General features: G+C 41.1%; 1 protein-coding gene across 1 annotated transcript in view; it reads left to right on the top strand.

Moving 5' to 3' along the window:
• The window catches only part of fcho2 (FCH and mu domain containing endocytic adaptor 2), a 51,544-nt gene that overhangs the window by 24,367 nt on the left and 12,966 nt on the right, over positions 1-14,211 (top strand). The window contains exons 8-15 of the mRNA XM_039780509.1: positions 1,794-1,890; positions 5,849-5,958; positions 6,312-6,368; positions 7,009-7,066; positions 7,308-7,483; positions 10,001-10,025; positions 12,110-12,149; positions 12,385-12,470. Coding sequence (XP_039636443.1) covers positions 1,794-1,890; positions 5,849-5,958; positions 6,312-6,368; positions 7,009-7,066; positions 7,308-7,483; positions 10,001-10,025; positions 12,110-12,149; positions 12,385-12,470 — 649 coding nt within the window. The remainder of the gene's footprint in view (positions 1-1,793; positions 1,891-5,848; positions 5,959-6,311; positions 6,369-7,008; positions 7,067-7,307; positions 7,484-10,000; positions 10,026-12,109; positions 12,150-12,384; positions 12,471-14,211) is intronic.

Below are 14,211 nucleotides of genomic sequence, written 5' to 3'. Positions count from 1 at the left end.
CATGAGACCGAAGGTGTCACTAAAATCAAGAAGTAATCATGTCAACCTTACAGGTATTTTCAGACAAGGCTCATCCAGTATGCGCTCAGTGGGCATGAAGGATAAGCGGGTTAGAAAGGATGCGAGGGAGAAAGTGAGCAGTGTAAAGAAAGGAAAAACACCATATATAGATATATTAAGTACAAATATGAGTAGAAAGAAGTGCAGAGTGTTCAGAGAGCTTTAAACTTAGGGCGAGTGTGTGTGTGTGTGTGTGTGTGTGTGTGTGTGTGTGTGTGTGTGTGTGTGTGTGTGTGTGTGTGTGTGTGTGTGTGTGTGTTTTTGGTTTGCGTGCTGTGTTTGTATTTGTAAGTGAGTGTGGGTGTGTGGGGATCCCTTGAAGGCAGACCCATGTTCCGAGCATGTGGTCGAAAGTCTCTGTGGGGCAAGGTGTGTGTGTGTGTGTGTGTGTGTGTGTTAGGGCGAGCAGGGCACGCAGGTTGATGACATTACAGCCCTCTGCCATGGCAGCAGCACCTGACAGATCGCGTGTGCTGCACTGAGCATACTTCCTCACCACGGCAACCTCCCTGCCCCGCCCACATCCCTCTCCTGCCAGGGCACAGAAGGCTAATGCACTCCACCTCGCCACAGGGGCCTGGGGGGCAGACACATATGTGTGTGTTTGCGTGTGTGTTTGTTTGATAGTGGAGCCAATCTGTGCTTACAGTATCACGCACATCTAAATGGTTTGTTGAGGTGGCTTAGTCAGCCGCTGTTCTTCATCCCCATATACATCGCTTTCACTTCCCCCTCAGTAAACACACAAGCACACATGCACATCCAAAAACAAACAAGCAAACAAACACTATCCTTCCTCTGATATTGCCCAAAGGGCATCAACAGACCACAGTACCAACAACAATGATTCAACCTGACACAATAGAATCACAGTAACTTACAGTTTGTCTCCACAGGCCATTACAAAATAAATGTTACGAACATCAACTAAAATCAAAGTAGCGTGAGTTACAGGGAGAACTAACAGCGACAGACGCCATTTGTCCCCCTTCATCTATATCATAAAACAAGTCACACCAAACAGTATGACATGACTGAAAACATAAAAGTCAACAACGATAACTGAACAATAAGTTTAATGTCGGCTTACTGAACACTGAACTACAATTCCACCAGCTGGTGTTGGGATTTTATATAATTGATATACTTATATATCAGTTACAAAGAGAATGTATTCACTAGTTCACCAAAAAAAAAAAAATCACTTGGTGTGTACAGGATTACCGGATTCACTTAGTGCAGCTTTAAATTGTCCATAAACACATTATATCGCAGTTTTGAAACCTCACCAACATGGCTCCAACTCACTAACAAATGAAAACGTCTCTGCAAACTGCAGTACAATATTTACTATGTGTTGTTCCCTCTATGCTGATGAGTTTGAAAGTGGCTGTGCTGCCAGTACTGGGATATGTAGTTAATCTCACTTGGTTACACACCTCTGTCAAGTGTTGAGTACTAGCAATCATTCCATTTTTCTGTAAGAGACTAAAAACCCCAGTAAATGGCCCAAAATACACTTTTTCATTAATTAATTGCAGTGAATATAGATGATGAATAAAACAAACAATTCACTGTGTATATTCTTAACTCCAACACCAAATGAATCAAAAAGTTCACCAGATTCAGCTACAATTGGACATGTTTCCCCGTGTGCTTTCTTGAAAAAGCCTCTTAAATACCAAGTGAAGGCAACTGTCAGTAAATATGATTTATTGTTTTGGGTCTTGTAGGTCCAAAATGAATTTGTGAGGAACATTGAGAACACCTCAGTGGAGAGCTTAATACAAAAGCTGGCAGAGAGCAAAGGAACGGGCAAGGAGCGACCAGGTAAGCCACCAGAGTCCTGTATGTTTTATTCAAATAATAAATGTTTGTCAGTGTCTGTGTTGTGCGAACATCAATGAGTGGTCAGGGGGGACGGGACTTCTGTCTGTTTTGGGGAGAGTAGGGGTGTATAGAGAGGGGCAATTAGAAGTAAGAGAAGGCCATCAGAGTCAATCATAGTAATCTGCTGTAAAGGTAGGCAGGCTTGGCATTCCAGTAAGCATGTGACACACAGGGGCTTTGCTGTGCTTGCAGACTAAGCAGGCAGAACCAACCTTTTCAGGAGGTCAGAGCTCAACAATGACTCTTGTGTAAACTTTGCCATGCCACAATAATCAAGGGAATACTCCTCAGACTCCTTTGGCTCTACCCACTCTCCTCCCTCTTTTTCACATGCACGCACACACACACACACGCAGCTCACAGCTTATTCACTGATAGTGATAGATTAATGTAGTTGGTTGTTTTGTTTTTTTCCCAACTGTTTTAGTTTTACTGATATTAATCAGTGTGTAAAACTGAATCTGCATGTAAACAGTTTAAATCCCTGTCGTAAGTATTCAATTACTTCACTAGTCCCTGTCCCATACTACATTACGTCAGGTCGCAGACACAAAGGGTTCACCTCTGCTGTGTTTGTGTGTACACAAATGGTGACCCCTGTGTCCAGACGTTGGTCCAAGGAGGGGTGGCCTTCATTTGTTTGGACAGCAGAATTAATTGAGGCTAAAAAAACGGTCAGAAAATTCCTCTTGTATCAAGCTGTTCATTAGGGATTGCGCAGCAGCCCCGGCCCTGTCAGAAAAATAACCTGTCTGTCCCCTGATTAAATAGCTGAACGGATGGCCGGTCCAGTGCCTTTAGAGAGAGAGAGAGGTTGAATAAACTTTCTATTGCGGAAACAATCCCAAAGTGACACGCTGCGAGGCAGGGGGGTTCGGAGTGTTCAACGATATCCAGCTGAGCTGTCAACTGGCGGTGGGCCAGACACGCAAACCCCCTCCACCCCTCTACCACTCCCAGTGCCATGTGAAGCATATGCAATTTAAAAAAACCATTCTCCGCTCATGCGTGACTGCATGCTTCCCTCACAGAGAGTAGAAAGAAAAGAAACATCTTCCCCTGTATAAACAAAGTCGTCTGTCTGTTTAGGAGATGTTTAAACAGTTCCTAATGTCTGCCCAGATTTAGGTAATATTCATGTGTCTGGTGTTTAGACTTTTCCTGCAGTTGGTGTGCATAAATATTGTCAGATGCAATCGCAGGATGCTAGCTCTGCCTGGGCCTTACGTAGATCATCAGCATTTGTTTAGCATCCCAAAACTCAAATTTAGGAACGCAGTGTGTACCAGTAATTTCCCCCTTTCTGGGTCCTTTTTTTTATTACTTTTGTTTGACAATAGCTTCAACTGATGCATTTAATGAAAGATGATGTCAAATGAGTTAATGAGTATGAGCTTCCTCTCCAGGATAAGATACACCTCATGAGTTAAAATATTCTCACCTGTTTTATGTCAGTGCAGTGACCGAATGGGGGACGATGGCATTACCATCTCTCTCATTTCCTCCCTTGAGAGAAAGTTCTTGAATGAGCATGCCAATTTAGTTTGGATTGGCATGAAACTCGCTTGCACACAAAAACAGTCGTTCGTGCTGTCAATGTGTATTTGCCGGCGGTGAAGAGGCCTGATATTGCACAGTAGAGTAGATCGGTCATTGGTGTACTTTATCCACTTCACTTGGCGTGATGCGTGCCTCTCGTGACTCGCTGCTTCCCTGCGCTTCACTCAGCCTTGCACACGCCAAACAATGCGTCAATTCTGCTCGTGACTGGCATCCTCTGGGGAGAGCGCGTTGGACTGCTGCTACTGTATACATTTTGAGTTAAAATATCATTAGCTTTGTTGTTTTCAGGTCAAGGCATGTTAGTGTATCGGAAGTATTGCCAGAGGGTCCTGCCCCATCTCTCTCTCTCTCTCTCTCTCTCTCTCTCTCTCTCTCTCTCTCTCTCTCTCTCTCTCTCTCTCTCTCTCTGTCTGTGTGTCTATCTGGTCTAATAGCAAACACAGACTGGATGTCTTCCAGGTCATGCACTTTAAGACAGAAATACTTTAAAATACTTAAGATGGCATTTGTGCACAGATGTATTGTTTTCTGTTAAGCAGCCAGTTCTAGTCACACAACTACAAGCGAGTGTAACAATCAAATGCACTGTAAGGTGTGTTTAAATTCATAGTTAAACATGGATTTCGTAGGCTTATGCAGATATCAGACTAATGTAAATTATTTCAGTTTGTTTTGTTATGTATTTAAGGTGTCACTCTTTGATGATAACATCACACAATAACAGCCCAACCTCCCGGATTTCCCTGATTGACATGCACACTCATTGCATGCCCTGCATCTGGTTTTCCTACAGCTGTTTGTGTGTGTGTGTGTGTGTGTGTGTGTGTGTGTGTGTGTGTGTGTGTGTGTGTGTTTGTGTGTGTGTTTTGTGTTTTGTGTGTGTGTGTGTGTTTGTGTGTGTGAGTGTGTGAGCATGTGTATGTTAAAGCGCCGTCCCTTTGGAAAAGCCTCCATAAATGTTTCTGGAGGCACACTTAAAGCGTGACAGTCCAAGTGTCGGGCCTCGGAGGCAAATGTGTATAATTGATGAGCATCAAATTAAGTGTGAACTTTGTTGTTCCTCGCTGTTTTCTCATCATTTGAATGATCATCTGAATGACCAAAAGCAATGTTATTTTTTCGTAAGATTAATCCACGACTGGTTGTGCTCCAAGTGATATTATGGCTGTTGGCTGGAATAGATACGACAATTTGTTAGTTGAATCTATTTATCAGGGTTTCCATGATTATTTCAGTGGCTTAGAATGTTTGGGTGTGCTTGATTACGTTTGCTTCATATGGTCTGTTCTTTTTTTTTTTGCTGGCCATTTCTTGCATGCCAGAAAGAGAAGGAGAGAAGGGCATCTCTTAAGCCCGAGAGCCGATTTGTCCGTGTGGTTTTAAACACTTCACTGCATGTAATCTCGCAGTTGTATGTCTTATTGTAATAGGGTTAGTGACTTTGTGTGTCCGACCTGAATTGACTTTTTAAAGTATTGAGTATTGAAAAATGCCTCGTCATTAAATACCCAATTTCAATACCGAAGGAGTAAATCTCATCAGCTTCAGTGAGCCAATAAGCATGCGGCATGCTTCTACCAAGATCTAATAATGTTTGTGATTGGCTGTCTAACGTTACAGGTCGTGGAGACACGCAGGAAAACCTCTGTTACGCAGAGGCGGCTCACGTAGTAGGAGCTGAAAAATAAATGAAAAGATTTGTGCCGTAATGTGTGATGTTTAAATATATTTTTTTAATACAATTTGTATAGTTTAGGAACCAGTATCAAAGTCACGGTATTGATATCGGTACCGGTATCGACATTTTTTTTTAACGTTACCCAGCCCTAGTCATCATACCTGCTGTTTGCTGTGAGCACCAAGGCTCCTGTGGTATATGGAATTGGTTTATGATTGTGTGTATTTTTTTATTTTTTATTTTATAAGTCCATGTGAGGAAGACTCTGTGCTGTAGAGTAGTGCTTAGCATCCCCAAGAGGGAGTGTCACATCTCTGTGAGGGCCACCAGACACACAGTTGACTTTGCAAAGACCCTGTCTGTCCTCTGGGACCAGACCAGCCCTGTTTGTATACACACTCATGTGATGTTGTGTTGTTGTGTGTGTGTGTGTGTGTGTGTGGGTGTGTGTGTGTGTGTGTGTGTGTGTGTGTGTGTGTGTGTGTGTGTGTGTGTGTGTGTGTGTGTGTGTGTGTGTGTGTGTGTGTGTGTGTCTCTGTGTCTCTGTGTCTGTGTGTGAGATTATTGCGTGATGTACATTCACAGCATTCACAGCAGTGGGTCACTGACCCTTTCCGTGCCAAATGAACCCAAAAGATTTTTTTTTTGTCTCATTAGGACCCATTGAGTTTGAGGAGTGCAATGCCACTATTGCAACTGAAGGTATGTCTAATAACAAAATTAAAGGTAAGGAAGATTTCAACAAACAGCAACTGCAAGTTGTATTTCACTGAAGCATTGCATGTTTACATTTTTCAAAATATATGTTTGAAAAATGCTTTGTTTATGTGTTAAGGTGCCACCCCAAAAAAAAAAACAACAAAAAAAAAAAAAAAAAAATGAAAATTGTGCATATTTAGTCCAGAAAGAGGAAAGCGCATTTGCATTTCCGTTTTTTTTCTTTCCATTCATACCATTTATTCTTAGAGTTGTAATACACGGGATATTCCAACAGAGGAAATGGAAAAGATCCTTGTTCATTTTATTCTCTCTCCCTCTCTCTTCTCCCTCCCTCCTGTTTGTTTTTGTAGATTTGCTCATTCATACATTCATTCATTCATTTTTCTGTTTCTGCTTGTAGAACACTGCCAATGGCGCGCCCCCTGGATACTATGGGGCCATAGACATCCAGAATGCTGTAAGCAAGCTAACACACACACACACACACACACACACACACACACACACACACACACACACACACACACACACAACACACACACACACACACACACAGAGAGTAAATCTTCTATCCAGACCTTCTGTTTTGTTTTTTGGTAAATCACAAGAACTGAATACATTTCATAATACATATAGACATTTTAAAACAGGGGTACTTTATTATTTTCTTATTTTCACTATCCTGTATTACTATGTATATTACATTTGCCTTAGAAACAGGATGCCATTAATGAAAGATGAACTTTCCATATATTAATAAACTACACCATTTACACTTGAAATTTAGATTAAAATAAAAAATAAAAACTTAAACAAAGTTTTAAAGTTTTGACTTAAGTTAAGATTTAGTGTAGAGAGAGATGAATATGCAAAAATCCAAACAATGAACAGGTACTAGTCAACAGTTAATTGTTTGTCCTAGGTCGAGTGGTATAATATTACATGTACCGGCTTATTTAAAGAATTGATTTCCTATTTGATTGAAAATGTCAATTTCAATGTTATTTGACAATACACCTACAACGCATTTATTTTCAGTTTGTGTTAATTGAAGATTTTTTTTTACTTGACTTTTTTTCCCGGTTTGTATTGTGTAGAATATTCCCCAAGTTGATGAAGAGGGCTTCTGTATCAGACCGGAAGGAAATGAAAACGATATCCTTTTCATTTGTCTTGATGCTGTTCACACTCTAAAGCTCAGTCCAGCTGATCAGACATTAAGGATCTGTGACTATTTGTTTTTCTGTTCACACACGCCTGCAGCCTGAGGCCAGGGCTGGATAAAAAAAAAATACTGTAGATGATCTCTCTCTCTCTCTCCTCTCTCTCTCTCTCTCTCTCTCTCTCTCTCTCTCTGTTGCCTGTTGTCATCTCCTTAACTTTTTTCTTTGCTCACATGCCAAAGAGAATTCCTTCTATTCGTCCAGTGACTCAGAGGATGAAGATGAACCCAGGAAGTTCCACGTAGAAATCAAGCCCGTTCAGCCAAACAACGGCCCGCATCAGAACCGAGCCACCATCGACGAGCTTAAAGCCTCCATTGGAAACATCATCCTGTCACCCTCGACCTCGGTATGGCTTCATGACGCACCAAAACCACACCAAATACTAGAACTCCCCCAAAACAAACCTGCCGCTGTCCTGCTCTGCTGCAGCAGGAGTCTGCTCTGCCTCTGCAACACTAGAGGGCAACAGGAGAATATCTAACCTCTGTCTGGGTTGATGGGAACCGTACCATCCTTCTTGTACATGCCGTTAGTCACTCTTTCTTGAAACTTATTTTATTTAAATTGTAAATGCATCCGTATTACATTTAAAACATCTATTTGCCGGTGATTCCGCTGATTCAGCCGGTGATTCCGCTGATTCAGTGAGGTTCCAGTTTGCACACATTTTATTGTTTTTATTTACTTTGAATTCAGTTTCATATCAAACAACGTTGGGATATTTCTTTTTTCAAAAAAAAAAAAAAATAAAAAAAAAATATATATATATATATATATATATATATGCACACAGCTCAGAAACCATCATTTCTGAGTTCTGATGTTGTTGGATTTAACTGCAGACTCACACACATGCACACTGCTGTCCTTGTAGGAATGATTTGCGACACACACACACACACACGCACACAGAGCCCTTCATTCAGCTCCTTGTCCCTCACCTCCCCTCAATCTCTGACTCCCTCTCCGCTGCTCTGTGAAAATAGCTGCTGTCATTAAAATTTAAAACCACTACTGCTTGTGTGCAAACTTGCACCGTGTGTGCACTGAGCTGTTGTTGTTGTTGTTGTTGTTGTTAATGTTGTTGTGGAGAGTCTGAAAAGGGCACGCTCAGTGTTGCAAAGGGGGTCTAGTGGGTTCCAGCCGCTGCACTCCCCGGCTGCACATTAAACGAATGTCACGACATCTTCTTCACGGCTCTGGCTCTCTCCCTCAGACACTCCCTCTGCTTTGACCACTGTTTCTCCTCCCTGCTTGTGTTGCACCTCACTCTTTTTTTTCCTCCTTTCTTTGTTTGCTTTCACTCTTTTGGTTTTACTGGAGCCCACTCCTTCTAGACAGGACTCTGTTGTGGTTATTTATGAATACTTTATGGGGTTAGTTGCGTAGTTTGTACAAATGTTTTTTTGTTTGTTTTTTTCCACACTAGGAATTAATGATAAAGTTTATAGAGGATATATTTTCTAGTTAATGTAACAAGATTCAGGAGGAAAGATGGTCTCTTTAAAACCTTTTGACTTTGTTCATTGCAGTTTAGTTTCGGTTGTTGTCGAGACTTAAACCCACAATTACTTTCTCATCCTGAAAGTACAAAAAAGAACACAGGCCGCTGTTTGTGGGCATTGACTCTGATTTGCATTTAAATATCAGAATAGTCATTAGATTATGTTTGCCTTACTCTCTGTCTGTTTGGGTTTCAGTTTCACACCCTTTTCCTACTTTGCATTTACCGCTCCGTTCTGGATTAAAGTTGAAACATACATCCAAGGTGATGACGAACGTTGCATCATCTGGTGTGAATTATTGAGAGATTTTCTTTTCTTTTTTCCCCCCTCAGTGCTCATTTTTTCTGTCTTTTTCATTTCTCCTCCTGTTTGGTTCCCCCTCTGCGGTGTTCCCTTTATTGAAATAGCAATGGAAGTCGTGTGTGTGTGTGGCCAGCAAGAGCCGTAATTGAACCCATTTGCCGCTTAGCGCCTGTGGGACTAAACCCTGGCCTCACAGCTCTACGGTGGTTAAACGCTTTTGCTATGTTCCTTAAACCCATTTTGTTTCTTTTTCTCCTCTCCTCCCTTGACAACCCCCCCCCCCCCACCACCACCACCACCACCTTTCTCCTTGTGCGAATAAATTCTTTATTGAAATTGATGCTCTAAGTTTCCATTGGGTTGGTGACCCTCAAGAACGAATCTTGCATATCTTGTTTTACGCAGCATGACACGGCAGATTTATGTCCAGAAAAAAGGCTCCGTAAAGGAAGTTGGTGAAGTGTCGGGGGCACGCGCTTGTGTTGTCCCTGACTGATCGTTGTATGGGCTTAGATGCATGGTTTTGCGCTGCTGAATATTTCACCCTAGGTTTAACGTCTGGTATGTGTGAGTGGAGAGTAGCCCTGTGATTTACTGTCTTAAACTCTGTAGTGGAAAAAAAAAAACTTTGCCACTGGGAATCATTAATAGTATAGTTTTTCATCGCTTAAAAGCGTTTTCACTTTTTCATCATGTTTTATATATATGTTTGAAATCGTATATATCCTTACACAAACACTGTCAAAGGCTTAAGGTTCCACACTATTTGACATAATAAAAAGGCATGTATTGGTTTGAGCTTCTTAAGTTGCACATGTTGTAACGAAGCAGAGAAAAACATGATGACCCTTAAAACACGTCGTTTTACTTTGTATAAAGCATGTTGATCTGTTTTATGTCTCCTGTATGGAGAGCGATCATTTCTGTTGTGTCAGTTTTGTCTTACTTGGGATTTTAATTCTAACAAACTGAGCAAACTTCTGGCAGGTAACGGTTGCAAATTCATGGTGGGTTGCATGCGTCGTCGGTTAATTAATGTCTGTTTTTGTTTTCAGGGACAGATGCGGAGGAACCAGTCTAGTAAGTATTTTCTCTGTCTGACCTCTCTGTATCTGCGTGTTGCTGGGTGACTGTGAAGGGGGTCGACTGTACGACTTCTCAACTACATTTTTCTTGGCACGAGTTGTTTTTAAAGAGGTTGTCTTTTAAAAAGGAAAATCCAGAAACTTTAGCCAAAACCAACATATCCCGAGAAAAAGTAAATAAGTGTTCTTTTCTGTAAATGTGAGCTTGAGGTTATATTTCCCTCCCATGGTACAAATAAGATGAATTGTTTAATTAGCTGTTTATATTTTGACATGTCAGAAATGATCTGTTCCATTCTGCAAGCTGGCGCAGTTTGTAGAAGGTTTGTGTATTTCATGTCTTCCCCAAGTGCTTGAGTAATGCTTTAAAGGTCCCATGACATGGTGCTCTTTGGATGGTTTTATATAGACTTTAGTGGTCCCCTAATAATGTATCTGAAGTCTCTTTTATATAGACCTTAGTGGTCCCCTAATACTGTATCTGAAGTCTCTTTTATATAGACCTTAGTGGTCCCCTAATACTGTATCTGAAGTCTCTTTTATATAGACCTTAGTGGCCCCTAATACTGTATCTGAAGTCTCTTTTATATAGACCTTAGTGGTCCCCTAATACTGTATCTGAAGTCTCTTTCCCGAAATTCAGCCTTGGTGCAGAATTACAGCCACTAGAGCCAGTCCCACAATGAGCTTTCCTTAGGATGTGCCATTTCTGTGTCTGTAGCTATTGAAGAGGAGAGAGGGGGGGGGGGGCCTTGACCAACCTTGACCAACTGCCACTTTGCTCGTTTGAGCCATGATGTCTCTCTCTCATGGGTGGGCCAAATTCTCTGGGCGGGCAAAGCAGTGAAATGGGAGGTAACCTTGCTCCTTATGACCTCATAAGGAGAAGATTCCAGATCGGCCCATCTGAGCTTTCATTTTCTCAAAGTCAGAGCAGGATACCCAGGGCTCGGTTTACACCTATCACCATTTCTAGCCACTACGGGACCATAGGCAGGCTGGGGGAACTCATATTAATGTTAAAAAACCTCATAAAGTGACATTTTCATGCCATGGGACCTTTAAGAATATATCTACCAATATGTCATCTATCCTGCTCCATGAGGTATTGATGCAGGTTTGAGAAAGCATTGAATATGAATCCAGAAGGTCTTTTTTATGAGTTAAAAGTTAAAGTTCATCTTCATTTCAAAAGGTGCTTTCACACACTGTGTGTGTACATATCTGTATATGTAATAATATTCCCATTCTGCAGCTGAAACAGTGATAGAGATCAATTTACACAAGGTATTGCATTGATAGATGTACTATACATACGCTCATTGATCACAGGAGTATCGACATTAAGCGCTAAGGCTCAGGGCCGTGGTGAGTATGTTTTCACTACAGTAGTTAGCCTCCCACTCCCCTCAAAATAGCACATCCCTTATCTCTGTCCCCTGCAGCCAGCTGACACAAGCTAACACCACTGACACTGTGTTCTCTCACTGCAAAGCTTCACTTTATTTTTAAGAATTGACATACCCGTATGGTTTTATATTTGGGTTCTCTCAATTGTCTCTTACCTCTGGTGCTTAAGTGCTGCTTCAGGTTGCATATATGGATCTTTTCAATGCATTGTAACACTTTGGAAAGGGGCACATAATTAACAAAACACTGCCTGGTTTTATATTTAGTTGCCAAATCACTTCATCCCCTATTGTAAAGTGTTACCATCATATTAAAAAAAAACACATTTTAAGTTTTTTACCATTTGCAGTATTTGGGTAAGATTTTAAGGTTTTACTGTGCAAAGCAGAAATAAGAAAAATATCGTATCCAACCTAAATCTTACTGCAAATATACTTCCATGCCTTTTCATGGCAGATGGTGGTTCTCATTTGTTCAGTCAGAACCTCAGTTTATATTTCTGGTCTAAGGTGGGATGTAGTTTAAACATGGCAAATGTCTTTGAATAGTCTCCGGTGAAAACCTCCTGTGTTGGGTTTTTATTTTTTAGTTGCTGTGAAAGTGAATTTGCTGTTATCGCTCTGCATGTCTGTGGGTCTTAATTTTCTGTTTGTTTTTCTCTCTCTGCAGGTGATGAGCTGGCAAAACCCAGAGTGCCAACACCATATGAGTATGTATGAAAGTGCTCATGACTGCCACCATTTTCATCATGTTCACAGTATCTTGTTTTATATGCGTTGTGTGCATGGTTTTTCTCGGAAGCAAATTGTGCCGCTTTTTGCTTGAAATGTTATTGTAGGTTTGACTTGACCCCCTCTCTCAATTTCAGTTAAATGCAATTCAAATTGCTTTATTGGCTCTCTCTCTCTCTCGCTCTCTTTCTCTCCCCGTCTCTCCTCCGGCAGACTGACGCACAACGACCTTCTGTCTCTGGACCCGTTCGGCCCGACTCTGGCAGCAGGCTCCTCTTCCTCGGTGTCCTCATCAACAGGTAATCCCAAAGCCGCTGTGCACGCATATATTTCTCCGCAACATCAGATTTTACCGTTATCTACAGTATACCTCGACGGTGCGTAGCAACAATGTTACTGTAATCCCTTTAAAGTTGTAATCCTGCGGCCCTTTGCTGCATGTCATTCCATCTCTCTCTCCCCCCTTTAATGTCTATGCTGTCCTTTCAATATAAAGGCCTAAAAATGCCCAAAAAAAATCGTGAAAAAAAAGACATTTTAGTCCTGGTTGATTTGGTGACAACCGTGGTTACAGGTGGTAACAGCATATATATTCAAATTTGTTTATTAGGATAAACCCCTTAAGATGTATCATCTCGTTTTCGAGGGGGTACCAACATAAAACACAATCATTACAGGACAACAGAGGAGTGACAGAAAATGAAAAATACAATTAGCAAATATGACAACGTACATACAAAAAGCAAAAAAGAATTACAACAGCACATGGATATGTTCATCAATAGATTACAACCTCTAAATGGCCAATAATAAGGAAACCGTAGTGTGAGTGGATCACTAACTACAGTCAAATATGATCATTAGGTATAATGTCAGAAATACAACAGAAGAGCCGCTGTAACTGTTTACAGTGCAGTAAAACCAACTTATTATTTAATAAAGAAGTCAGTCAATAATAACTGCAACGGTGATCTGATTTCATGCTGCACACGGTGCGAGTAGTTTCTCACACAGTAGAGAAGGAGTTGGTTATCTTGCTGAGAAGTGAAGAACAATGTTGGCTTCGCATTAGCAGTAACTTAAAACGGCTCTGACACAGTGTAACCGCAGTGAACAGTAAACAGTGAGGCTGATATTCATGAGATAAAAATGCACTAGATCACATGTGTGCATCATTTTCTGTCAATCTCGTTGTTAGGTCTGCATTGAATGGCTATTACGGAAACAATGCAGACTGTAGATAGTATCAAAAATGGGGTTTGATTTCCTGTTGTAACTTTAAGGAGCAACCACACTAGCATTCTGTCTCGTTTGATCCAGTCCTTTTGCCCTTTCTGTTTTTGATCTCATCTTCTCTCTTTGCCTTATGTAGTGTCCCCTTCCCTCTTTTTCTTTTTCTGAGATACTCCGTTGGAAGTCTCTCCTCTCAGGGCAGTCCCACATGGAGGAACTGACCTCTGAGGTCAACAGATTATTCAACTTAAAACGGCAGTTTTTTTTTATCCCAGTCTGCAGTTTGTCTTTTCAATCATTTCACCTCATGTTTGTTCTCCTCCTGTTTCATCTAAATCTTCTTAAAGTCTCTACATAAATACTTTTACGATAGACATTTGAATGTTTGTTTTACTTTACTTTTGAGCATTGATAGAGGGATTCTCGTGGCTTTACGTGCATGACACCAGTGTTTAAACAAAGTGACATTAGCGCTGACCCATTGCCTAGGCTAAGCGTAATCCACAGTTAATTGGCACCTAGTTGAGGTCAGAGGGTTGGCAATAAAGCCCACTGGCACGTATGTTGTCAAACATTGTCTCGTTACTGTCAAAGGTCTCGGCTTAGAAGTCAAAAGAGCATCGTAGAGTGCCCTGATTAAGATTTAGTGATGGGAATTAAGTCCCCGCTTACAGCCTGTTAAATCTCTCTGTGTACAGTGTAGCAGTGTTACCTGCTCCGAATGCACACATGACACATTAAACAAGTCTAGTCTGTGAGGTATTAATACAATTAAGCTCTCACTGAATAATGAAGAGATTGTTTAAA

The sequence above is a fragment of the Perca fluviatilis genome, chromosome 17, assembly GCF_010015445.1.
Source record: "Perca fluviatilis chromosome 17, GENO_Pfluv_1.0, whole genome shotgun sequence".
Classification (NCBI taxonomy): domain Eukaryota; kingdom Metazoa; phylum Chordata; class Actinopteri; order Perciformes; family Percidae; genus Perca; species Perca fluviatilis.
The sequence above is the reverse complement of the archived record's forward strand: the minus strand, read 5'-3'. Positions and strand labels throughout refer to the sequence as shown.